This window comes from Mercenaria mercenaria, chromosome 10 (genome assembly GCF_021730395.1).
Source record: "Mercenaria mercenaria strain notata chromosome 10, MADL_Memer_1, whole genome shotgun sequence".
NCBI lineage: Eukaryota > Metazoa > Mollusca > Bivalvia > Venerida > Veneridae > Mercenaria > Mercenaria mercenaria.
The window spans coordinates 10,276,936-10,304,455 of NC_069370.1; the positions used below are offsets into that span (position 1 = coordinate 10,276,936).

Sequence of the window (27,520 nt, forward strand, 5' to 3'; positions counted from 1 at the left end):
CGGACACCGGCGTCATAACATAATGTGTCCTTTCGGGGAAATAAGAAAATGATATTTGAATTTCTTTTCAACAGTCAAGTGATTTTCATGGTCAGCAGTTATTGATGGAACACTAGGGGAGATAATTATATTGCTAGGGGAGATAAATATATTGCTAGGGGAGATAATTATATTGCTAGGGGAGATAATTATATTGCTAGGGGAGATAATTATATTGCTAGCATGATTGGGAAGACAATTGCTGCTTGCAGTTTGGTAATACAGTACTAGCAGCTAATACTGCCATAATGTTTGAGTTGTTTACATATATCTCCATGAAGAATGCCACCTTTGGCAAAACATCCCAGACATGCATGTCAACAAAATAGGGTTATGAATTTCAAACTATTTAATTTGGACGGAACAATAAATATTACAAACAATAAGTAACATTTGCTAAATGATATGAAATTATTACAAGACAAAGTTGAAGTCAGTAAATGGACTATTGTTTAATCATGAACAACATATATGAATCACAAAATGATCATTTATTTACATGTGTTAACATTATTTCACATTAATTCATGATTTTATATTTTACAAAAATGGCAACATAAAAATTTATAAAACAAATCAAGTTGTTCTGCTGTGATGAAAAGTCTGCACATAATGGACATCCAGAAATAACTGTGGAGAGAAATTTCAGAAAACCTTTAACAAGTATTTGTAAACTCTCCATTTTGTTCCTAATTTCTAATTACATCTGTCTTAAATCATTAACATTTGCCAGGAGCATTGTGGGTAATTTTTCATATTTTTCATGGATTTCTTTATTGCATTAATCCACATATTAAAGAGAATTCCTATAGTTGTTTTCCTTTCATAGAATTTTTTTAAATTCACATATATGATAGGAAAATGTGTGCTGAAAACAAAGAACAAATAAAAACAATAGGTCACCAGGCTTGTTTTTGTGAAAAATTGCTTTGAACACACCCACTGTTGCTGTAACTGCCAGCGATTTTTCAACATGTTCATAATTTTCTGCTTTTTTATAAATACCAACCAAAATATACATCCAGGCAGCACAATACGGGTTTTTTCTTATTACAGATTTTATTATATACTTACTTGATATCATAGTCATATTTGTAATACTCTTATCCTTACAATGATGGGTACAAATGAAAAAAAAATATTGTTTCATATTTACTTTTGTGAACTTTTTTCAATGAAAAATACCCATAGTGAAGAATATTTTTTTAAATTTTGAAAAAACTCTTTCATAGAATTTTTTCCTTTTTTTCTTGTGTATAAAGAATTGTATTGTGAGCATAAAAATGGCTAAAAATGTATGGGTCACCAGGCTAAATTTTATGTTAAGACCGCTAGAATACAACACCTGTTCGGACGGAAATGGCACGAACCTGCCCAAATTAATTACATGTATGTCTGCTAAAAGTTTATTTATTTTTTTTAAAATCCTTAATTCTTTCAATAATTGCATACTAAATTATCTGAAAGGTGATATTGTCTTATCAGTACTAAGTCAATTATCTTACATTATATGAACAACACTGTCTTATACTAAAATGCGATGTGAAAACACAACCACAAAAATAGCAAGATACCTGTCAGGCATGATACTTGTCAATACAACATAAACCAGTATCAACATTTGATTACTGATATAACTTATCAAAATGTTATTTCATTCAAGATTCCTCATATTTAAGATTGTCTGTAACATGTTTCAACAAATGTTGACTTCAGTTCAGTTTTCCATAGAAAGTGTCGGCTGCGCAGAAAGATGCGCATAAAAAACTATAGGAATTCCCTTTAAATAAAAATTATTTTCTAAAAAAAATCCAAACAATTCCCAATTTACAATTTAAATATCATTGTACAAAGTCATATCATCATGAAATAGCTGCTTAAGCAATAAAACACACAAAAACAAGAGCTGTCACTAATGGTGACAAATGCCCCAGCAGTGCCTTGACCTTTGACCTGGTGACCTTGACCTTTGACCCCAAAGTCGGTAGGGGTCGTTAACTCAATAAGTACTATCAGCATGTGAAGTTTGAAGGTCCTGGGTCAGTGGTTCGCGAGTAAAGTGCCTTCATGCAAAAAGTTAACGTTGTGACGAACGAACAAACTAACGAATGAACGGACGGACGGACAGTTGAAAACTAATATGCCTCGCTTCGGGGGCATAAAAAACACACAAAAATTTGTAACAGAGAATGCATGTAACAGGAATACTTTACAATATAATCATGTCAGTATATGATTCATACCTATGACTGTATACCAGTAGTAATCATTTAGTATATATTAAATTTCTAACAAATATTGACATTAACTGTGTTTTTGCCTAAAACATAATGCAAACCGTTCCCTTCTAACAAATATGCTGCTTTCTCCTTGATTCGAGCCTCTTAAATCTTTTAGGGGTGTGCATATTTTTGTAAACCTGTTCAATTAAATAATTTTTGTATTTTGTTGCAAAAATATTTGCATTTAACAATGGACAATAAGAATTACAATGTTATCATCTTTTATATGTACTTTTTTTGCACGAGACTGAAGGAGGTCAAACTCCACATCATTTTAAAACTTTCTCATCGATTCGAGCCCTTTGTTTGGAAAGTCAATAAGTGTTAATGTTTGCACAGTCTAATTCCATACAGCAAATTTCTATCAAGTTTGACTTCTTGTGCACTTGTTACAACAGTTGAAATATGCTCAGGATGCTATTAATTTGAAATTTGGGCTCTTAATATTACCCACTGTGTAATTTCCTTTTGAAATAGGCAATTTTTGTTGCAAAATATTAAAACGGGTATTTATTCAATTTTTCAGTGGTTTTATGACCAATATTTTCCAAGGCATTTAAAAATGTACATGACACAAGTTTCTGATGGAAAAACATATTACATGAGCATGAATTTTACTAAAACACAAGGGCTCGAATCGATGAGAAAGCTCGAATCAACGAGAAAAAGGCATACAACAACACCGAAATTCAGTAATACAATTAAACAACAGATGTGTCAATTAAAAAGAAAAAGCACATTTCTCTCTAAATATTCATAATTCTAATACAAGTTTCTAAATAAAATAATACTGCCACCTGTACATTAAAATAATTTAGTCAGTGAATAAAAAACGTTTTAATATACCAACAAGTCAAACAATTCTGGAACAGGTACATCCGGCATGACAAAAATCAACAGAACATAAAGCCAAAGAAATCAAGGCACTAACACATGTTAAAAAATCACCATACAATACAGTAAAAGTTCTGTGATCATAAACTTTGCAGTTTTTCTTACTACAGCATATTCTAGTCAATACATAAGACCAGACCATTTGTAAGAACAAACTATTTCATAAACAATATTTCTCAATGAAAATCTAATAATTGTTTTATTACATACACATAATACACATATAATTATCTATTTCATTAACAATATAAAACAAGAAAACTGCTAAAACAATTTCAAAGTAAATTTTTCAGTTATTTACAACAACCTTAAACACTGATGTATACAAACTTTAACTGTGTAACAAAGACATGAATGGAAACATGAACAAGATGAACTAACAGAAATAAACAAGCTATATGACTGATTACAGAGCCAGTAATTTGATGTTTATTGCATGTTTGTCTTGTTGCTTTCCTAAGCCATCAAGATTAGTCTGCTGTACAGACAGGAATGGCAGTATATACAGGTCAATGGCACCGGTGAATAACCCCAACTACAATAGTTGTAATTGACATTTGCCTACACAACACAACAAGAGCTGTCACAGGAGACAGCACGCTCTCGACTATTTCAATAATAAATAGTGAAATAGGGCACATCTGAGAAAGCTGTAGCTGTCACTGGAGTGTGTGGATGGAGATATTAGACAATAGCTTAAAGTGGAATTATGCGCATTGTTCAAGTAAAAATCCAGCTGAAATAGATTTTATAAATAAAAAAGTGGAGGAAATTATAGCTTTTAACACAAAACTCTTCCTGTTACCAATATGAAATAATAACTTTTCAAATTTTGACTGGGGCAGTCCATTTAAGAAAAGACAAACTGCATGCAGGAGTTGCTGCCCTTCAACTTCAGAAATCTCTACCTATAGGTAAGGGAGATCACTGCATAGAAGATCTGAAGAAAGAACTTTTATTTTATTAGTCTGATTTCCTTATTTCTATTTCATCAACTTCAAATACTTATGCGGTATTATTGTTAATTTAACACATTTAAATGCACAGCAACCAAAAATTGCTTTTATAAAACATTCACCAAAAACACACTATGTGCAGTAAGATGCACATAATGCCACTTTAAGTCTGTGTCAAAAGTATTAAGTAATAACAGAGATAGAGATAAAGTGTATCAAAACATTAAATAAGTATAAAAGGGACATAATTCATTGGAAATTTCTGCAAGAGTAACGTGTCATATCATGTGACTAATAATGTGGAATAACTTAAGTTTGAATCAAATCCATTTAGTAATAACTGAGATAAGGGTGAAAGTGCACAAAAACTTTAACTTGAAATTCCAAGTACTAAGGGGAGATAACTCATGCAATTTTGGTGCAAGAGTTATGACCCTTGTGCCATATAATGTGGATGATGATGTGGAATAACTATTTTAGGTTTGAAACAAATCCATCATGTAATTACAGAGATAAAAAGAAAGTGCATCAAAACTTTAACCAAGGTGTGGACACGGAAGAATGCCGATGTCAGGTCGAATAGGACAGCCCTCCATACTTCATAAAATGTCGAATATGATAATTGAATACAACTTTCAACTTTCTGGAAAACAGCTGCCAATTTTCACTTCTTGCAAACATTCAAATGGCACAAGATACGATACATCTTTTATAAGAAGATGAAATATTGTTACAAATGGAACAGGAATGTTTTTTCAAGATGCAAATGTTTTATGTTCTGTCGAGTATGATGACCCAACCACATACTGTAAAATCATTTTAATTTCGTGGGCATGAAATTTCGTGGTTTTGGTCAAAATAGAAATTTTGTGGGCATATGGATTCGTGGATTTCAATGGGAATTTTACTTGTTTGTTGGGATTAAATTTCCTGGATTGACTCAACCACAAAATTGACGAAAATTAGTCCCCCACGAATATTAATGATTTCACAGTATATCAAATCACAACTTTATATGGTTAAGATTGTTTGAATATAAGCTTATTTAATGTCGCTACTAGTAACATATGTGCGACTCGTCTAAATGACTGCTAGCGATTTTAGTTTGAGGATAGGCCAAGTTACAGAAAATATTCCACTTTTGTTAGCTTCCCTGGTTTTTTAGAATGCCGGGTGTAAATCATCCATATACACGACTTTTATGCCAATGTTACTGATACTAAATGCAGGAGCTGGGACTTGAGCTCACAACCCCTGGACAACTGTGTCTGCTCTTATGTGACCTATCACATTTATCCATTACCTATACTAAGAGTGAAATTTATTAGCCACCTTTCCATCATACAACTGTCACAAGATACAACCATCACAATAATTTATTCTAAAACACTCCATTTACTGAGCAGGTCAGTTGTCATGTTGAATTAAATGGATGTAACTCTTGCCATTTTGAGTAATTCAAGGGCAATAACTCCAGAGTCAAAATGATGATCCAGCTGCTTTATCCATCATGGCCAAGATATTTTGTCCATAAACACTCTGACCAAGTTTCATGAACATTTGATAAGAACTGCTCAAGTTAGAGAATTGGTTACTTTTGTGATGCATGTTGCCCGTTGCTGGGCCAACGCGGGTGATCCCATAAAACGTCCTGTTTTGTGTAGGTATGGAAACCACTAAATTTCATGATTGCTGAAATGCTATTTTTTCACAATAAGAATGATGTCTTAATTAATGCATAATATCATGTTAAGTTGAAAAGTACAACTATTTTCAGGTACATGTCTATTGTTAAGAAAAACAGAGATGTTGAATGTTAGGGTCAGAGAATGTTGGAATTGGTCCCGTATGTCTTGGATGTTACATATAAAATCAGCATAGCCCAATTCCATTGGAAAATAATCATGCTATTTCACTTGAAGTATAAAACAACAATAAAACAACCTTTGTTCTAGACCTGAAACAAGGTCACAATCACTGACGACTATTAACCCTTACCCTGCTAAATTTCTATAATGACCATGTCCAGCTTCCGATGTGGACAGTACCATTAACTGTTAAAAGGGGTGCCTACTAAAAATATACTGGCTGAATAGCGAACAGTGCATGGATGTGCAGGCTGATCATGATCTACACTGGTTGCAAAGGCAAAATCAATTGTGTCCAGCATGGTAAGGGTTAATAACGTTTTCTATTTTTGAAGCATATTTATAATCATTTCTATTGGTTTAAATACAGTCACAGGATTACTAATAAAAAGTCATACTGTCCAAGGGCGGAGCCAAAAGGTCATACTGTCCAAGGGCGAAGCCAAAAAATCATACTGTTCTAGGATGTGACATCTTAAAATGTCACAACATACACAATTTACAACCATAACACAAGAAAATAATACCAGCCTCTTCGACTGTTGCAACCCTAACTCAGAAGTTGCCTTCAAGTTGTTGGATTTAAAAATAAAACAACTGTTGCCTTTAAGGTTCAGTCAATATGAGGATTTACTGATATCACTTTTCCGAGGTCGATAAATTCTCATATCAACCTCACCAAATGGCAATACTTAATGCCTTCATGCTGTTAGCATTATGATATGTATGAAATAATCTTAATATTTCTATATAATGCGTGTAACAAAATTCACCAGATATAACGTTTAGGTCTTAAAGGCACTGACCTCCAGATTTTGGCTAAAAAAAAATATCTTTTTTTCAAACTGAAGTTTGGTCATATTATGAACATTAGAATATGAGTTTTTGTTTCTTAATTATTTAAAAATGCCAAATCAAGGAAAGAAGATGACCGCGTCGGGAATCAAACCCGGACCCTCCAGTAATGAAGAAGTTTTCCGCTGTCGCTTCCAATAACACAATGGAGGATTTAGCGTTCAATGCATGTTAAATATAGATATTTATAATCGGGGCAATTGACCTCCATTTAAGCATTACAAACGCTTTTTGATTTTCATTGTAAAAAGTAGTAACAAGAGCTGTCACATGAGACAGCCCGCTCGACTATTTCGATGCTGGATAGTGAAATTGGGTACATCTGAGGAAGCTGGAACTGTCACTGGAGTGTTTAATGACTCAAATGTAGATGAAAATAATTCAGAACAACTACTTAAGCTTTAATCAAATCTATTTAGTAATACTGGAGATACAGCAAAAGTGCATCGCAACTTGAACTGAAAATTCTATTAGTAAAAAGAGCGCATAACTCAGAACGTACTGGTGCCGGCATTATCTAACTTGTGTTGTATGATGTGAGTGATATGTGGAACAACAATTTTAAGTTTGATTAAATTCAGCAGAGATATAAAAAGCATCAAAATTAAACTAACTCTAAGTAAAACGGAGATATAACTCATAAAACATTTGTGCCAGCGTGACTGACCTTGTGCCATATGACGAGGATCTGGAAAAACTAATTTAAGTTTTAATCAAATTCATTAAGTTAAGACAAAGATATAGTGAAAGTGCACCACAATTAACCTGAAATTCTAAGTAAAAAGGGGGCATAGTTCATGAAATATTGGTGGAAGAGTTACGGCCCTTGTATCATATGATGTGGATGATGATGTAGTACAACTATTCTAAGTTTGAATCAAATCCATTTCGTAATAACAGAGATGAAGTGAAAGTGCATCAAAATTTTAACCTGAAATTTTAAGTACAAAAGGGGGATAACTCATAAAATACAGTTGTCACAGTTATGGCCCTTGTGTCAAATGATGTAGGTGGTGATAATGAATAATTATTTTAAGTCTGAATCAAATCCCTTGTGAAATAACAGAGATATAGTTAAAATGCATCAAAATTAACATAAAATTCTAAGTAAAAAGGGGGCATAATTCATGAAAAAATGGTGCCAGAGTTATGGACCTTGTGTCATATGATGTGGGTGATGATGTGGAACAATTATTTTAAGTTTGAATCAAATCTATTCAGTAATAACACAGATAAAGAGGAAGTGCATCAAAACTTTAACCAAAGTGTGGACGCGGAAGGACGCCGGCGCCGATGCCGACGCCAGGTCGAGTAGGATAGCTCTACATACTTCGTATAGTTGAGCTAAAAACAACTAATTCTCATTTGTTTCCGTAACATGTAGTCCGTCAGTAATTAAATTTCAAAGCTTAAGAATACAGCATTAATTTCCAGACATCTAAAAAGATCTTTTGTTTTTGTTTTTTCAAACAATCTGGAGGCCAGTGCCTTTAAACTGTGGATTTCCTGCTTTCAATATATTAAGTATACTAGATCTTTTCATTTCATCTGTCTTTTTTTCCATATTTTCAGAACAAATTTATATAAATTATCAATTCTCCTTAACATACTTTCAAAACATGGCGACCTCGATGTCACTAGAATTTTTCACAATATGTTTCAATATTCTGAAAAATATTCTCCTGGACTGTAGCTGATGTTAAGAAATAACCAGAAATTCCCTTTCAAGTGCAAGTATAGACACCAATATCTTTGACCATGTACATGTTTTATCTTTAAAATCTTAGGCTAAGAGGTATCCCCTGCTTCAGGGACACCCCCTTTTGCTCCCTCAGATTTTCCATCCCCTGCTTCAGGGACACCCCCTGTTGCTCCCTCAGATTTTCCAGCCCCTGCTTCAGGGACACCCCCTGTTGCTCCCTCAGATTTCCCAGCTGTTGTCTTCGCTCCATCACCTGCCATGGCAGCCTTAAATTCACTCAACTTCTTGGGTATTTTCTGAATGATCTCCTGTATTTTCTCATTGTCTTGGTATTTAGAAATGTTTGCAGGATCATCATTCACTTCCTTGAATGCTTTTGCAACACTCGGGTCCTAAAATGTAAAATATATATATGATTATGTACGTTATTATAGAGTTTGTTAAGTTACAATAAAACTTGAAACGTGAACACTTTTTCCATACTGATGCTAAAATCTCGGGGAGTGTGACATCCTATGTGATGTTAGTTTCACAGGTGTTGTCGCATTTAAAAGTTCTTGAACGACATTATTTTCAATTTTACTCAACTTAAAGGAAAGATTACATCATTTAGATCACGGTGTGTATTATGAGTATGTAATAAAACAAAATTATTAGATTTTCATGGAGAAAGATGCACTTGTTCTTTTGCAGAATAATGCTATGCTCCTAAAGTCGTGCAATCTTTCCACTGCAGAACTCGTAACATTTCTTGATACAAATCTAATAACATAAAATCACTGGTTACTTTCACTTAATCTCTGTGAACATACTTTTATTTTTAAGCTAAGAATTCACACTGAGGTGGTCTAAATCTTTTCTCAATATAATACGTAATAAAACGGAGCAAAAAATCCAGCCGCTTCATCCTCATTTGACTCATTATATAATATTTCATCAACAAGATGGAACTACATTTTGGACTACTTCAAACCTAACACTGAGTAGTCACTTCCTTGTCCAACAGTGTGTTCCATTTCATTGAAATATATCAAAATTTGAATAACAACAAAAAAATAAGAGCTGTTGGGTAAAGGTTTTTAATAAGAACAAGAGATCACAGAAAGATCTTGGCGCCCACCATTGAGCCATTTTTGAATGTTCCAAATTTCAAGACTAGCTCAAGGTCAAAATCAAGGTTAAATTTTATTTCAGTACACAACACTGTGCATGTGGTCCATGCATGTGGTCCAAATTTGAAAGCTGTAGCTTGAGAAATGTGAAAGTAGGTCACTAGATCAATTTCAAGGTCAAAGTTCATTTCGGTATACAAAACTATGCATGTGCTTCAAATTTGGAGGCTGTAGTTTGAGAAATGTGAAAGAAGGTACTAGGTAAAAATCAATGTCAAATTTAAATTCAGAACACAAAAATATGCATGTGGTCCAAATCTGAAGTCTGTAGCTTCAGAAATGTGAAAGTAGGTCACTAGGTCAATCTTAAGATCAACGTTCATTTCGGTACACAAAACTATGCATGTGGTCCAAATTTGAAAGCTGTAGCCTGAGAAATGTGAAACTAGGTCACTAAGTCAAAATCAAGGTCAAATTTCATTTCGGAACAAAAAACTATGCATGTGGTCCAAACTTGAAGCCTGTACCTTCAACAAAAGATCACATCGTGATCTTGGCGCCCACCAATGTGCCATTTTTGAGTGTTCCAAATTTCAAGACTTATTGACTAGCTCAAGGTTAAATTTCATTTCTGTACACAACACTGTGCATGTGGTCCAAATTCGAGAAATGTGAAAGTAGGTCACTAGATCAATTTCAAGGTCAAATTTTATTTCGGAACACAGAACTATGCATGTAGTCCAAATTTGAACCCTGTACCTTCAAAAATGTGAAAGTAGGCTACTAGGTCAATGTAAAGGTCAAAGTTTGTTTCGGTATACAAAACCATGCATGTGGTCCAAATTTGAAGGCTGTAGCTTGAGAAATTTGAAAGTAGGTCACTGGGTCAAAATCAAGGTCAAATTTCATTTCGAAACACGAAACTATGCATGTGGTCCAAATTTGAAGCCTGTACCTTCAAAAATGTGAAAGTAGGTCACTAGGTCAAAATCAAGGTCAACTCATGTCAAGGTTCATCTTGCCACTCAAAACCATACATGTGGTCAAAATTTGAATGTTGTAGGTTATTGACAAGAAGATTTTAAAAGCTTTTCCCTATATATAAGTCTATATGAACCATGTGACCCCCAGGGCGGGGCCATATTTGACCCTAGGGGGATGATTTTTACAAACTTGGTAGAGAACCACTAGATGATACTACTTTACAAATATCAAAGCCCTAGGCTTTGTGGTTTGGACAAGAAGATTTTCAAAGTTTTTCCCTACATAAGTCTATGTAAACCATGTGACCCCCGGGGCGGGGCCATATTTGACTCTAGGGGGATAATTTGAACAATCTTAGTAGAAGACCACTAGATGATGTCACATACAAAATATCAAAGCCCTAGGCCCTGTGGTTTTGGACAAGAGGTTTTTCAAAGTTTTTCCCTATATAAGTCTATATAAACCATGTGACCCCCGGGGTAGGGCCATATTAGACCCCAGGGAAATGATTTGAATCATCTTGGTAGAGGACCACTAGATGATGCTTCATACCAAATATCAAAGCCCTAGGCTCTGTGGTTTTGGACAAGAAGATTTTCAAAGTTTTTCCCTATATAAATCTATGTAAATTATAAAAATAAACAAAGGGCCATAACTCATTTAAAAATTGTTGAACCAGTCTGATTTTCAAGGGGACACAACTAGGGTACCAATATATCACTCTGACAAAGTTTGGTCAAAATCCCCTCTGTAGTTTCTGAGGAGATGCGATAACGAGAAATTGTTAACGGACTGACGGAAGGACGACGGACCATGGACGCAGAGTGATTTGAATAGCCCACCATCTGATGATGGTGGGCTAAAAGCAGTCCTTTCTGACAACATTATCATATCATAAATCGAAATAAATTGTTGGATACAGCAACCATTTCTCAGTCTAAGAATATATACTTCTTCAGACTGTGTTTTTCATATCATAAGAATATTTCAACCAGTTAAGAATGTATTTCAAAGTCAACTTTTTATGGAAATATCTTTGAAATGTGGGTGTTTAAGTATTTAAGGTTTGTTTTTTCACATACAGTCACATCCTCAGCAAGTCAATCAAGAATAGTAGATCTACTTCCTTCCTGATAATGAATGATTAGAAGTTATTATACTGGGCTGGTGTGCCTTAAGGCGATATTGGCATATAAGTGAGGTATTGGCCAGAGGGTTAATACTGGTCTAGTATGCGAATATTGCTTTAAGGCACACCAGCCCTGTTTTATAACCTATTTATTGCATATGTTCCACTCTACTATTAAAATGAAAATGAGATTAAAATAACTTTTTAATGTTGCACAGCATCACTAAATGTTTACATTAGGCACAGGAACGCCAATATTACCTGATGAGGCTGACATCATTTCCTTTCAAACGTTTATAAATTCATGTATTCTAGGGCCTTAGTTACTTGGGTCAGCCTTATTCAACCACGCTGGAGGAGGAAGCTAGCAAAATTATGTTATATGACATTCTGTTAGTGGAAGTATAAAATCTGGATGTTTTGCGCAGCCGTAAGTGTGCCTGATATGGCCATAAGCGTGCAAGTTAATCAATATCAAGCACACCAGCTCACACAAACACTAGTATCCGACAGCCTCACGCTGCACATATACGTTTAAATTCAGTACAATTTTGTACATATGCAAAAAAGTTTTGTTTTTTTCTACAATACCTGGAAAAGTCTGACGATTTCTGGATCATCAAGGAATTTATTGATATCTGGCACAGAATCCTCTTCCTCACCAGTTCCTATAATATAATCATTGCCTTTAAAAATCACTTTTTTCATAATGCCTTTGTTTAAAACGTGGCTGCCACATTTTCTGGTATGAACATAAAATACATAAATTTCTTTTTAACTCCTATTTCTGATAATTACTTTCTTAAAGATTTGTCAAAAGTTTAAATATTGCTGAATACTGTAAAATCCTTTAATTTTGTGAGCATGAAATTTCGTGGTTTTGGTCAAAATGGCACTTTTGTTGGGACATGAATTTGTTGATTTCAACTTATGAACATAAAGTGAATGGGAAGTTTTCTTTTTCGTTGGTATTAAATTTCATAGATTAACTCAACCATGAAAATTAGTCCCCCAGGAATATTAATGATTTCACAGTAAACTAGAACATTTTATTGAATCTATTGTTCTGTATTACCTCCCTTTATGGCTCTGTCTATAAAAGTTATTGCGCAATATCTAAAGTAGTGCTTTTCTAACCATGTAAGTACGTATAACATCAATTTGGAAGGCTGTTTCATCTGTTTTTAAGATAAAACAATAGGGCCATGATGGCGCTATACGGCTCACCTGAGTTTAACTGCTTGCTTGAACAAATTTCTTTGCTAAAGCAAGGTAAGTACTGAAATCTGTTGAAAATTTTTACAAGGTGGTTCAAATCTCTTTCCTGTAGCTTTAAAAACAAACAAGTAGGTCAGTAGGTCAGGGCTAATAATATCTAAGGTGAGTATTGAAATCTGTATCAAAGTTCTACATGTGGTCCAAACTTCTATGCTGTATCTTCAAAAACAAGAAAGTAGGTCAGTAGGTCATGATAAAGACTATCCAAGATGAGTATTGAAATCTGTATCAAATATTATACATGTGGTCCAAATCATTTTGCTGTAGCTTCAAAGACAAGAAAGTAGGTCAGTAGGTCACAATAAGAACACTGAAGATGAGTTTTGAAATCTTTATCGAAAGTTATTGATGTGGTCTAAATTTCTGTGCTGTTAAGATCGGTGTGCAAAACTGTATAATTATGTCATCCAAATTTCAAGGATGTATCTTAAAAAACATTAACGTAGATCATTAGGTCAAGGTCACAGTCAAGTGACCCCTAGTTACCTGGGGTCATCAGGTAATTATAATTACCTGTCTTAGTCTAGGAAATATGATCAGAAAATGTTTGAAGTACCGGTATATTTTCCTATATAACTCATATACAAGTGACCCTGGGGCAGGGCCTCTTTTCACCCCAAGGGGCCTAATTTGAACAATCTTGTTAGAGAACCACTAAGCAATGCCACATACCAAATATCAAAGGCTTATGCCTTGAACTTTCAGACAAGAAGATTTTAAAAAAAAATTCCTATATAAGTCTATGTAAAACTTGGTACCCCCGGGACAGGGCCTCTTTTCACCCCAGGGGCATAATTTGAACAATTATGGTAGAGGACCACTAGGCGACGCAACATACCAAATATCAAAAGCCTTGACCTTGCAGTTTCAGGCAAGAAGATTTTTAAAGTTTATTTTATTATATAAGTCTATGTAAAACTTGGGACCCCCTGGGTGGGGCCTCTTTTCATAACAGGAGCATAATTTGAAATTGTCTTGGTAAAGGACCACTTGGCAATGCTACATACCAAATATCAGAAGCCTAGGCCTTGCAGTTTCAGACAAAAATATTTTAAAGTTTTTCCTATAAAAGTCTGTGTAAAACTTGGTACAGGGCCTCTTTTCACCCTAGGGGTATAATTTGAACAATCTAAGTAGAGGACCATTAGGCAATGCTACATACCAAATATCAAAGGCCTAGGTCTTGTGGTTTCAGACAAGAATTTTTTTTAAGTTTTTTCCTATACAAGTCTATATAAACCATGTGACCCCCGGGGTGGGGCCATATTTGAACCTAGGGGAATAAATTGAACAATCTTGGTAGAGAACTACTATATGATGCTACATACCAAATATCAAAGCCCTTGGCCCTATGGTTTTGGACCAGAAGATTTTTTAAATTTTTCCTTTTGTTGCCATGGCAACCAGTTCTGCTTGGAATTCCATTCTTTGAATAATTTTGAAAGAGGACCATTCAAGGATCATTCCTGTGAGGTTTGGTGTAATTCTGCCCAGTGGTTTTCAAGAAGAAGAATTTTTTAGGAATTGTTCACAGACACACGATGAATGACGGACTATGGACAACGGACATCGAGCGGTCACAAAAGCTCACCATGAGCCTTTAGCTCAGGTGAGCTAAAAATTGAAGCATTATGGACCTTTAAAGACATTCATAATTTCATATCACATTTGAGTTTATGATTGGTAGTTCAAAGTTCCATAATGCTTTTAATTTTGTGAAAAATAGACAGACCAGCTATTCCAATAGTAAACATGCATAACTACATTGTAAGACAAGAGGGTAATGATGACCCTGAATTGCTCACCTGAGTAATATGAGCCACATTTGTTTCAAATGGCAAACTGATGCTAAAATATTAGAAAGTAGGTCAGTAGGTCACATTCATGGTCACTCAAATACAGTTTTAAGATTGGTGTGCAAAACTGTACATGTCATCCAAATTTCAAGGCTGTATCTTAAACAAGAGCTGTCTGTAAGACAGCCAAGCTCGACTATTCGAAATATTGTCCCAGAAGCAGGAAAATATTACCCAAAATGTTAAATATCAAAAACAGGTTTAAGTTCAAAAGGGAACATAATTTGACCAAAATGCATATCAGAGTTATGGGACTTGATGCTATCAACTAGTTTTATAACCCCGAAGGCACATGTGAATTTTCAATTCAATATCTGCATTAGTTTTGGAGATTGTAACTTGCATGTAAAACTTTAACCAGAATTTTTTAAGTCCAAAAGGGGACATAATTTGCCAAAACTACATGTCAGAGTTATGGGACTTGACCCAGTGAGGTTGGTAGTTGATCTGGAAAATGAAAAAAAAATAGTTTCAAATCTATATGCCTTTAAGTAATAGCTGTAAGACTTGCATGCAAAACTTTAACCAGAATTTTCTAAGTCCAAAGGGGGCATAATTTGGCCAAAATGAAGGTCAGAGTAATGGGACATGGTGCTATCAACTAGTTTTATAACCCCGAAGACACATAAGAAGTTTCAATTCAATATATACATTAGTTTTGGAGATAGTAACTTGCATGTAAAACTTTAACCAGAATTTTCTCTGTCCAAAAGGGGGCATAATTTGCTCAAAATACATGTCAGAGTTATGGAACTTGACCCAGTGAGGTTGGTAATTGACCTAGAAAAAAGAAAAAATAAGTTTCAAAGCTACATGCCTTTAATTGATAGCTGTATGTACTTGCATGCAAAAACTTAACCAAGGTGTGACGCTGACGCCGACGCTGACACCAGGGTGAGTAGAATAGCTAGACTATTCTTCGAATAGTCAAACTAAAAACAAGAAAGTAGGTCAATACGTCAAGGTATTAGTCAAGTGATTCCTAATCACTTGGGTCATCAGGTAATTATAATCAAACAGTCTAGGAAATATGACCTGATAATTTTTGAAGTATTTTTTCCTATATAACTCATAAATATAACTAGTGACCCCTAGGGTGGGGCCTCTTTTCACCCAGGGTCATAATTTGAACAAACTTGTCAGAGATTCACCAGGAAATGTTACACACCAAATATCAAATGCCTAGGCCTGAACTTTTTAAGACAAGAAGACCTTTAATTTTTTTCCTATATAAGTCTATGTAAAACTTGGTACCCCCAGGGCAGAGCCTCTTTTCATCCTAGGGACATAATTTGAACAATTTTGGTAGAGAAACACTAGGAAAGGCAACATACTTAACATCAAAAGCATAGGCCTTGCAGTTTCAGGCAAGAAATTTATTTATTTATTTTTTTCTATATAAGTCTATGTAAAACATGAGAACCCCCAGGGCAGGGCCTCTTTTCACCCCAGGGGCATAATTTGAACAATTTTGGTAGAGGACCACAAGGCAATGCTACATAAACAAGAGATCACAGAGTGATCTTGGCGCCCACCACGAGCCATTTTTGAGTGCTCCAATTTCACGACTAGCTGAATGTCAAAATCAAGGTCAGATTTCATTTCGGTACACAACACTGTGCATGTGGTCCATGCATGTGGTCCAAATTTGAAAGCTGTAGCTTGAGAAATGTGAAAGTAGGTCACAAGATCAATTTCAAGGTCAAAGTTCATTTCAGTATATAAAACTATGCATGTGCTTCAAATCTGGAGGCTGCAGCTTGAGAAATGTGAAAGTAGGTACTAGGTAAAAGTCAATGTCAAATTTCAATTCAGAACACAAAAATATGCATGTAGTCCAAATTTAAAGCCTGTAGCTTGAGAAATGTGAAAGTAGGTCACTAGGTCATTCTGAAGATCAAAGTTCATTTGGGTGCACAAAACTATGCATGTGGTCCAAATTTGAAGGCTGTAGCTACAGAAATGTGAAAGTAGGTCACTAGGTCAAAATCAAGGTCAACTCAAGTCAAGTCAAGGTTCATCTTGCCACTCAAAACATACATGTGGTCCAAATTTGAATACTGTAGGTTATTGATGATTTTAAAAGCTTTTCCCTATGTAAGTCTTTATGAACCATGTGACCCCCAGGGCGTGGCCATATTTGACCCTATGGGGATAATTTGAACAAACTTGGTAGAGAACCACTAGATGATGCTACTTTACAAATACCCTAGGCTTTGTGGTTTGGACAAGAAGATTTTCAAAGTTTTTCCCTATATAAGTCTATGTAAACCATATGACACCCAGGGTGGGGCTATATTTGACCCTAGGGGGGTAATTTGAACAAATTTAGTAGAAGATCACTAGATGATGTCACATACAAAACATCAAAGCCCTAGGCCCTGTGGTTTTGGACAAGAAGTTTTTCGAAGTTTTTCCCTTTACAAGTCTATATAAACCATGTGACCCCCCGGGGCAAGGCCATATTTGACCCCAGGGAAATAATTTGAATCATCTTGGCAGAGTACCACTAGATGATGCTTCATACCAAATATCAAAGCCCTAGGCTCTGTGGTTTTGGACAAGAAGATTTTCAAAGTTTTTCCCTATATAAATCTATGTAAATAATAGAAATAAACAAAGGGCCATAACTCACTCAAAAATTGTTGAACCAGTCTGATTTTCAGGGGGACACAACTAGGGTACCAATACATCATTCTGACAAATTTTGGTCGAAATCCCCCTTGTAGTTTCTGAGGAGATGCGATAACGAGAAATTGTTAATGGATGGACGGACGGAATGACAGACGCAGAGTGATTTGAATAGCCCACCATCTGATGATGGTGGGCTAAAAATATCAAAGGCCTAGGTCATGTGGTTTTAGACAAGAAGATTTTTAAAGGCTTTTACTATATAAGTCTATGTAAAACTTGTGACCCCCGAGGCGGGGCCTCTTTTCACCACAGGGGCATATTTTGAATAATTTTGGTAGAGGACCACAAGGCAATGCTAAATGCAAAATATCAAAGGCCTAGGTCATGTGGTTTTAGACAAGAAGATTTTTACTATGTAAGTCTATGTAAAACTTGTGACCCCCGAGGCGGAGCCTCTTTTCACCCCAGGGGCACAATTTAAACAATCTTCACAGAGGACCATAAGATGATGTCACATGCCAAATATCAAGGCTCTTGGCCTTGCGGTTTTAGACAAGAAGATTTTTTAAGTTTTTCCTTTCGATTGCCATGGCAACCAGAATTCTGCATGAAATTAAATTCTTTGAATAATTTTGAAAGGGGACCGCCTAAGGATCATTCCTGTGAAGTTTGGTGTAATTCTGCCCAGTGGTTTTCAAGGAGAAGATTTTTTTTAGAAAATGTTGACGGACACCCGACTGACAACTGACATTGAGCGGTCACAAAAGCTCACCATAAGCCGCCTTTGGCTCAGTTGAGCTAAAAAGAAGTACTTTCAATATTGCACTTGGAAGTGGAAAGTTGAAATCACAAAGAGAGGTATTTAGAAAACAAAAAATATAGTATATTCTCTGTTCATAACAAAACCTGTGGCAGGCTGGAAGTAAGACTGGCTGCTTAACATAAGTGGATGCCTACCACATGTGGCCACTAAGGCAGGTTAAATGGTACTTATATATAACTGCTTAATCTAACAAGAGATCACAGAGTGATCGTGACGCCCACCAATGTGCCATTTTTGAGTGTTCCAAATTTCAAGACTTATTGACTAGCTCATGGTCAAATTTAATTTCTGTACACAACACTGTGCATGTGGTCCAAATTCGAAAGCTGTAGCTTGAGAAATGTGAAAGTAGGTCACTAGATCAATTTCAAGGACAAAGTTATTTGTACACAAAACTATGCATGTGCATCAAGTTTGAAGGCTGTTGTTTGAGAAATTTAAAAGTAGGTCACTAGGTCAATCTTAAGGTCAAAGTTTATTTCGGTACTAAAAAAAAACTATGCAAGTGGTCCAAATTTGAAGGCTGTAGCTTGAGAAATGTGAAAGTAGGTCACTAGGACAAAATCAAGGTCAAATTTTATTACGGAATACAGAACTATGCATGTGGTCAAAATTTGAAGCCTGTACCTTCAAAAATGTGAAAGTAGGTCACTAGGTCAATGTAAAGGTCAAAGTTTGTTTCGGTACATAAAACCATGCATGTGGTCCAAATTTGAAGGCTGTAGCTTGAGAAATGTGGAAGTAGGTCACTGGGTCAAAATGAAGGTCAAAGTTCATTTCGTAACAAGAAACTATGCATGTGGTCCAAATTTGAAGCCTGTACCTTCAAAAATGTGAAAGTAGGTCACTAGGTCAATGTCAAGGTCAAAGTTTTTTTCAGTGCACAAAACTATGCATGTGGTCCAAATTTGAAGGTTGTAGCTACAGAAATGTGAAAGTAGGTCACTAGGTCAAAATCAAGGTCAACTCATGTCAAGGTTCATCTTGCCACTCAAAACCATACATGTGGTCCAAATTTGAATGCTGTAGGTTATTGACAAGAAGTTTTTAAAAGTTTTTTTCCTATATAAGTCTATATGAACCATGTGACCCCCAGGGCGGGGCCATATCAGACCCCAGGGAAATACTTTGAATCATCTTGGTAGGGGACCACTAGATGATGCTTCATACCAAATATCAAAACCCTAGGCTCTGTGGTTTTGGACAAGAAGATTTTCAAAATTTTTCCCTATATAAATCTATGTAAATTATGGAAATAAACAAAGGGCCATAACTTACTTAAAAATTGTTGAACCAGTCTGATTTTCAGGGGGACACAACTAGTGTACCAATACATCATTCTGACAAAGTTTGGTCAAAATCCCCCTGGTAGTTTCTGAGGAGATGCGATAACGAGAAATTGTTAACGGACGGAAGGACGGACGTTCTAACTAAACGGTCTTTATGTGACTCCTCCATGGTTCTCTCTAGTGTTCTAACAGTCACATAAAAAGAAAAATAGTCACATAAACAGAACGGAATGAATGACATCAAAGAGAAAGTACCATTATGCAGTCACTTAACCATCATTTCGCGGGCACGGACGGACTGACAGACGGACGACGGACCACGGACGCAGAGTGATTTGAATAGCCCACCATCTGATGATGGTGGGCTAAAAATATGCTCTATATATTTTGTTTGGTGTATATGTAATTAATTTCTAACATCAAATATCATTTAATTCTAAAAGAAAAAGCTTTTTTAAACATATCAATAAGATGTCTTCAATCTGACTAAAGATCATATGGTCAGGATCCATGCTGTTCACTAACAGCTTCTCTAATTGCAATAGGCTTTGAAAGCGAACAGCATGGATCCTGACTAGACTGTGCGGATGTGCAGGCTGGTCTGGATCCATGCTGGTTGCAAACACACTATGTTGGTTTTCCCATGACGCAGCTCAATTATATTATACAGACAAACTTGTATTAAAGATCACTAACCTAACAACTGAGAAGCACCTGGATGACCACTCAGAAAACTGGTGTGACCGTCTGACTCTTCCTGAAATATTACATTTACTCTATCACTCTGAAATAGCCTTGTAAAATATGATTGTTTTAAAACATGGCATGCTTGTTTGCATAATATCACAATATTTTTGAATGTTCAACATTTAGCCAATTGGAGTATTAAGTATGTCTCAAGGTTTAAAATTTGAAAAATTGCAACAGCAATAGAGTTATCAAATAGGCACAAGACCACAGTTATTTGCCCTTGGTTGACCACAATACGGAAGTGGTTACGCGGAAAATAGTTCCTCTGTTTGATGGTGAATATTGGTGAATTTTTGACTGAAAGACCTGCAATAAATGGCATGATTTAATAGAGGAGATATGAAATAGTAGGTACATGTACAATTTGACAGAATGAAAATGTCAGAATATGCATAACATGTAGGGCTGTCATTGACTGGGTCTTAGGCGTATCGACGATACCGATATATCAGAAGACAAATATCGACGATACATCGATATATTGATTATTAAGTTAGATTAACGACCTATTTGTTCATATAATACTATATACCTTCCTGTAAATGCTATTTTAAGTTTTATTGCCTACTTTCCATATTTCTGTTTGATTGTGTTGTATTTGTATTTATGAAATAAAAGAAATACATAAAAATTAATAACATCTTTCATTTTTATTTTGCCTTCACTCCTTTTTTGCATTCATCCAAATTTACAACTTTGTGAACTTAAGATGTTTTTTAGGGTCTGAGTGTTTATTTGGGTAGTTTTTTCTCCCTGTAAAATATCGATTTTTGAAAATGGGAATCGATAATCGATCGACCAAAAAAAATCGTTGATACATCGATATCGTTTCTATCGATGACAGCCCTAATAACATGACTTTTTGATAGGGCCTGTTTTGCCTGTTTGCGGCCATCTAGAGAGTATTCTTCATACGCATGTGATTTGGTTCAAAATGGTGGAAAAAAGAGCCGGTCAACCCAATGTTTACTGTGGCTGGAATTTTTTCTCTTGGATAGTTCTGTTGAGTTCAGGTATTTTTATAGGGGTTGGAATGCATGCAAAATTGCTATAGTGTCCAGTGCCTATATAGAACATATAGTAAAAATAACTGTGGTCTTAGGCCTGATATAGTGGAAAATGTCAGAAAGTAAATTGTCAATATTTTTGTTATTTTTCAATCTACATGGCTGAAATTTTGACAGTGAATGGCTGGTAGGCATAGAAATCTGGTAAATATTTAGATTAATCATTACATTTGCTGAAATTGCTTCAGTTTGGATAAAAAGTATACATGCACTTGAAACTTGTGAAAAATCCTACTTTCAGTTTACATATTTCTGGATTTTTTCTAATTTTGCAGGTTTTCATGCATGAAATGCATTTTTATAAGTTCTTTGTTTGAAACCGGTATGAGGAAAACAAAATGGGGTATTACAAATGCCGCGATGTGATATTTTTTGATTTTTTAGAAATTTGAGCTGCGACTGAGGAAATCTGACCTAAAGTCAGATATGTATTTTTTTCTATTCTTGTTTACATAAAATTGCTCTTTTGGTTACTTGAATTTACACAGTACACACAGTCTGAATAGTGAAATATGTGTAATCATAATCTGTGCAAGAAAAATCAGTTCAAGGGCTTGAAAATTGGACAGATTAGACCTGAAATTGGCATACTTTAATTGATTTTGAAGGAAAGCAGGCAGATTTCACACACCTAGACTTGCACATTGGTTTCCTTAATGATTAATTGAGCATAAATCATCATATCTGAGGTCCTGAATTGTATATTTACTTATTCTGTTGGATTTCTACACTTTTAGTACCTAAAAACCTGAAATGAGAGCGCTCGGACAATGTGAAGTTTGTCGCATAGACGGGATTGACCGCCTTTGTACATATAGTCTACAGCTTCTCAGATTTGACCGAAGACAGTTGTTCGGTGTTGTGAATGGGTAAATAATTCCATTTTAGATGCTTTTAATCAAGATCAGGTACTTTCTGTGATTTTGTAAAATTTAATAGACTTCGTTAAATTGCATCGGCAAGCGAAAAAAACCAGAAAATAGAATTGTATGGAATAACATTATTTCAGCCAGTTTTTGCCATAATGACTACTTCTAAATCATGTGTGGTAGTGAGATAACATTTATAATCATTTACCATGAAATTGGACAGAATTTGTTCATAATAGTTGATGCAGTAAGCTGTATTCCCAGTGTGAATACTCATTTCAGATAGTACTAATTTCACCTGAAAATAGTAAACATTGCTTCAGATCTAGCAGTCAGTAAGCAAGGAAACTGGACAGACTGCTTTGTGATTGATAGTTTTGTTATTCAGACTGTTGTTATGACACATTTACTTACATAAGACTTGAATTTGAGGTTTTATATACATTATGACAGTTTCAGTATGGGGAAAGGAGACTGTGATATAAATATTCATAGAAAAGTTGCTTTGAGGGCATTTTTTAGCATTTCACACTTTCTTGCAGTCAATTGTTCTGAAATACAGTTTGCACATACATACAATCATGTAAACTGATTAAGTATTCATTCTAAGAATTATGACTAGCTCGACTCATATTTCAGATGTTGTTCGCCGAAGGCCTTCCAGTCACACAGAAGATCTGGTTCGGTCACACGAAGGTCACTCCATTGGTATTAGTCACAGGAAAAATTAGGAGCACCAGTTGTAGTTTCTCAGTTGATATTTATTAAGGTTTTTGCTGAAATTAAGCCAGTTTGGAACATCAGCAGCAGTGATGTACATTTAAAATCATTCTTTATAGAGATAGGGGCTGTTTTGCCAGAATGCTCACTGTGATACACAGTGTAAGATTTTGTGCAGTGTAAATGGTCATGGTGTGCATGTTTCATTTACAGAGTGCACTGAATGCCTGTAAACTGTAAGATTTGAGTGAAATATTCATTCCAAAAGACTCATAACTTTTTAGTAAGCTCATAATTGGATTTTCAGAGCTGTTTGGCTCATTTTACCTAGGGTAGCCATAAATGAATGATCACTGAAAAGTATATGACACATATATGTACAAAAGCTATATCATTCTCATATTTGCCACATACTGGGCTGCTTAAAAAGGGCAAATTTGACAGCTACAGGATTTTTCTTAGTTCACATTTTACTTTTTCGTGTGAGTACTCCCGCGTTTTGACGTGCTTTTTGTAATATGAATAGTTTTCCTTAAAATTGGAACAGTGATATTGTAATCAGACTTGAAGTGCTCTTAATTTGGATAGATGTATATTAGGAAACATGCTGTTTTTTCATTGGGGTGAAAATCTCATCAAACACAAAAGTTATAGAATTGGCGTTTTTTTCATCTGAAAAGTACGAGAACTTTTTTTTTGCTCAGATTTGACCGATACCATGTGTAACATTGGAAGCTGTCATATTTTAGTGCATGGTTCAACAAAGGTGTAACTTTCAGATTTAATTTGCTATACATCTGAGATTATACTGGTAAAATATTTTTTAGTTTGGAGAGAAAAATAGGTCTAAATAGGCACAAGACCACAGTTATTTGCGGAAGTGGTTACGCGGAAAATAGTTCCTCTGTCTGATGGTGAATATTGGTGAATTTTTGACTGAAAGACCTGCAATAAATGGCATGATTTAATAGAGGAGATATGAAATAGTAGGTACATGTACAATTTGACAGAATGAAAATGTCAGAATATGCATAACATGACTTTTTGATAGGACCTGTTTTGCCTGTTTGCGGCCATCTAGAGAGTATTCTTCATACGCATGTGATTTGGTTCAAAATGGTGGAAAAAAGAGCCGGTCAACCCAATGTTTACTGTGGCTGGAATTTTTTCTCTTGGATAGTTCTGTTGAGTTCAGGTATTTTTATAGGGGTTGGAATGCATGCAAAATTGCTATAGTGTCCAGTGCCTATATAGAACATATAGTAAAAATAACTGTGGTCTTAGGCCAGATATCCTGCTCGTTTCCGCCTTTTAGTAAGTTGGTGTCTGTAAAATTTACACATCATAAAAATTGCAATTTTAAACATGTTCTGGCTAGAAGAGTCATGACACATAAGCAGAATAATTATTATCATGATATTTTGTACAATATGTATATTATATATTTTGGTGATTAAAAATCGCTAATATGACAAAACAAATGTTCTTCAGCAGAATGGGTATTTGGGCCTCCAAAAGATAATTTTTACATTTCGTGGAACTGGATAGGACTCTAACTTGCTTTGTCAAAGAAACTAACAAAATCATGAAACTTACATCAAATCAAATATTCTCAGATTGACTATATGCGAAGTGACCTCTCCTTACTTTGTAAATAGTGAATAATGTTTGTGTAACTAAAATCTGACAAACGTCAGAGAACATCCGCAAATGCTATCAGTTGTATTAATCATCCTTGAACATACATGTATATCATTTAAGATGTCAATACTTTAAATATCCAGAAATGGACTAAGCAATAGCTGTACACCTGCAGTAAAATGTCAAAGGCTATCTAGGAATAGATGTATTGGTAATAATGTATAGGCATCAATTTAAAAACAGTATTTTATATCCACATTTGCTATATAAATTTTTTCTGTGGCTGAGGACAGTTTAAGATCATGGAACAGGACTCCTAATGATTCTAGTCTTGATGATGTAGTAAGCTTTAATGGTAACAGATACTAAATCCATAAATGTTACGACTGGACCATTGTAATTTATCTAGATTACTTACAAGTTCTTTTTATATACTTTATGAATGTCTTAAATAACTTTGACAGTCAGTGTATAATACATGTGTATTTTCCTAAGTGCTATTGATTTTGAAAGAACTAAAAACCAGTAGAGTTATCAACTTCAGGTCAAGATAGGTACATTTTTACTGGTGCATGCATAACTGAACATTGTATAAATATAACATTGATTCTAGTGGTACAGTAATCATGAAAACCATTGGTTCTAGTGGGACAGTAAGCATGAGAACCATTGATTCTAGTGGGACAGTAAGCATGTGGGACAGTAAGCATGAGAACCATTGGTTCTAGTGGGACAGTAAGCATGAGAACCATTGGTTCTAGTGGGACAGTAAGCATGAAAACCATTGGTTCTAGTGGGACAGTAAGCATGAGAAGGGTACTGACATTTGTTTGATCTTATCAAGAAAATATAAAGATTCATTAATGCTCATTTGTGCCCATATTTCAAACTAAATAATTGAGAAACAATGTACTAGTTCCAGTCTTTTAAAGACATTGTACTGGGCTATTCTTACAAAACAGACAGTAAATTCATGAAACATTGGTATGTGCATTACACATAATTCAACATAGCAAAAAACTTTAAAATATTACTGGAGGAGGATAAAAAATAAACTTGTGTTCAGTTTAAGTTGACTACTTAAACTGTTTCTTATTCTAGCAGTTATGCCTCGATGCTGAGGAGGTAAATAATAATGATATCTTCCATGGACCCGACAGCAAGTATGTTGTACCATCCCTTCCAAGTAGAGATTTTGTCAAGCACCTATTCTAGAGAAGAAATGTTGACAATCTTACAAAAAAAAAAAACTTTGAAAAAAAAAACAAACTTGAAAACCGCACCCCCCCCCCCCCCCCCGAAAAAACCCCCTGAAGATAACTGCTTAATCAAAGTGATAAGATATGCACAGATGAATTCACCTTAGCTCCTGTTTTTGATTTGGCTCCTCCTTTGTTCTCCTCTGAAATAAAAAATAATCAAACACTTTTTAACAAATGAACTTGCCTCCAGAAAAACTCCAGAACACAATACTTTTGGAAATATATGAATAAGTCTGTACAGCAGGGCTTCGGAAATTTGCCGGTTTGTCGGTTTTGGACAGATTTTTGACTTTTCAGACCGATTCGTGAAGTGAAAAAACGAAAAAAATCGGTCCCGTAAAAATGAAGAAAAGTATAAATTTCGGTCTTATATCTCAATACACGATCACCTGCCAAGTAGGAAATTGTTGGTCGCACCTTCAGATAATCAATAAACGTGTCAATTGGTCTGATTGTCACTTTGATAATCGGTCCGTAATTAGCGCGTGACAGTGTACAGTATTCAAAATCATATGTCAATCATCTATTTTTTTTTTTTTTTGTTAGATTTAACGTCGCACCGACACATGATAGGTCATATGGCGACTTTCCAGCTTTAATGGTGGAGGAAGACCCCAGGTGCCCCTCCGTGCATTATTTCATCACGAGCGGGCACCTGGGTAGAACCACCGACCTTCCGTAAGCTAGCTGGATGGCTTCCTCACATGAAGAATTCAACGCCCCGAGTGAGGCTCGAACCCACATCGATGAGGGGCAAGTGATTTGAAGTCAGCGACCTTAACCACTCGGCCACGGAGGCCCCTCAATCATCTATAACCAATAAGTCTGGAGTATCCAAAATTATAAGTTAATTACCTTCAACTGATATAAATTTTGATTATAATGACATTATTAATTCATTAATATTCATGGGTGACCATTTTTCCTCATTTTGTTTGAGTTTAGCCATGAAATTAAATCCACACAAAAAAAGTAAAAATTTCATTTCTTTTACATGCAAAAATTAAAATCTGCAAGAAAAAAGTCATTTTGACCAAAATCAAAAAATTCTACCCTGAAGAAATTTAAATTATTTCCTGTATACATATTCTACAGATAAATTCATTTTTTTTTTTTGGCTGTAAGACAAGTGCTTGTGAATGGTGTTTCTATATATAATCTAAACACCACACAACCCTTTTTTATAAACAAGAGGACCATGATGGTCCTGAATCGCTCACCTGTCCCCACATGACCCAGTTTTGAACTGAGTATGACACTGTTTTTTCTATTATTTGACATAGTGTCCTAGTTTTTGAGCTCATGTGACCCTGTTTTGAACCTGACCTAGATATCATCAAGATAAAAATTCTGACCAATTTTCATAAAGATCCATTGAAAAATATGGCCTCTAGAGAGGTCACAAGGTTTTTTATTATTTAACCTACTGACCTAGTTATTGACGGCATGTGACCCAGTTTCAAAATCTGACATAGATATCATCAAGGTGAACATTCTGACCAATTTTCAT

General features: G+C 35.1%; 1 protein-coding gene across 1 annotated transcript in view; it reads right to left on the reverse strand.

Moving 5' to 3' along the window:
* Positions 1-472: 472 nt before the first annotated feature.
* Positions 473-27,520, reverse strand: part of LOC123560936 (ankyrin repeat and MYND domain-containing protein 2-like) — a 69,783-nt gene continuing 42,735 nt past the window's right edge. Inside the window, exons 12-15 of the mRNA XM_053552263.1 lie at positions 26,110-26,150; positions 20,398-20,458; positions 12,413-12,489; positions 473-8,988 (exon numbers count right to left, since the gene is read on the reverse strand). Of these exons, the coding sequence (XP_053408238.1) occupies positions 8,683-8,988; positions 12,413-12,489; positions 20,398-20,458; positions 26,110-26,150 (485 nt within the window). The 3' untranslated portion in view covers positions 473-8,682. The remainder of the gene's footprint in view (positions 8,989-12,412; positions 12,490-20,397; positions 20,459-26,109; positions 26,151-27,520) is intronic.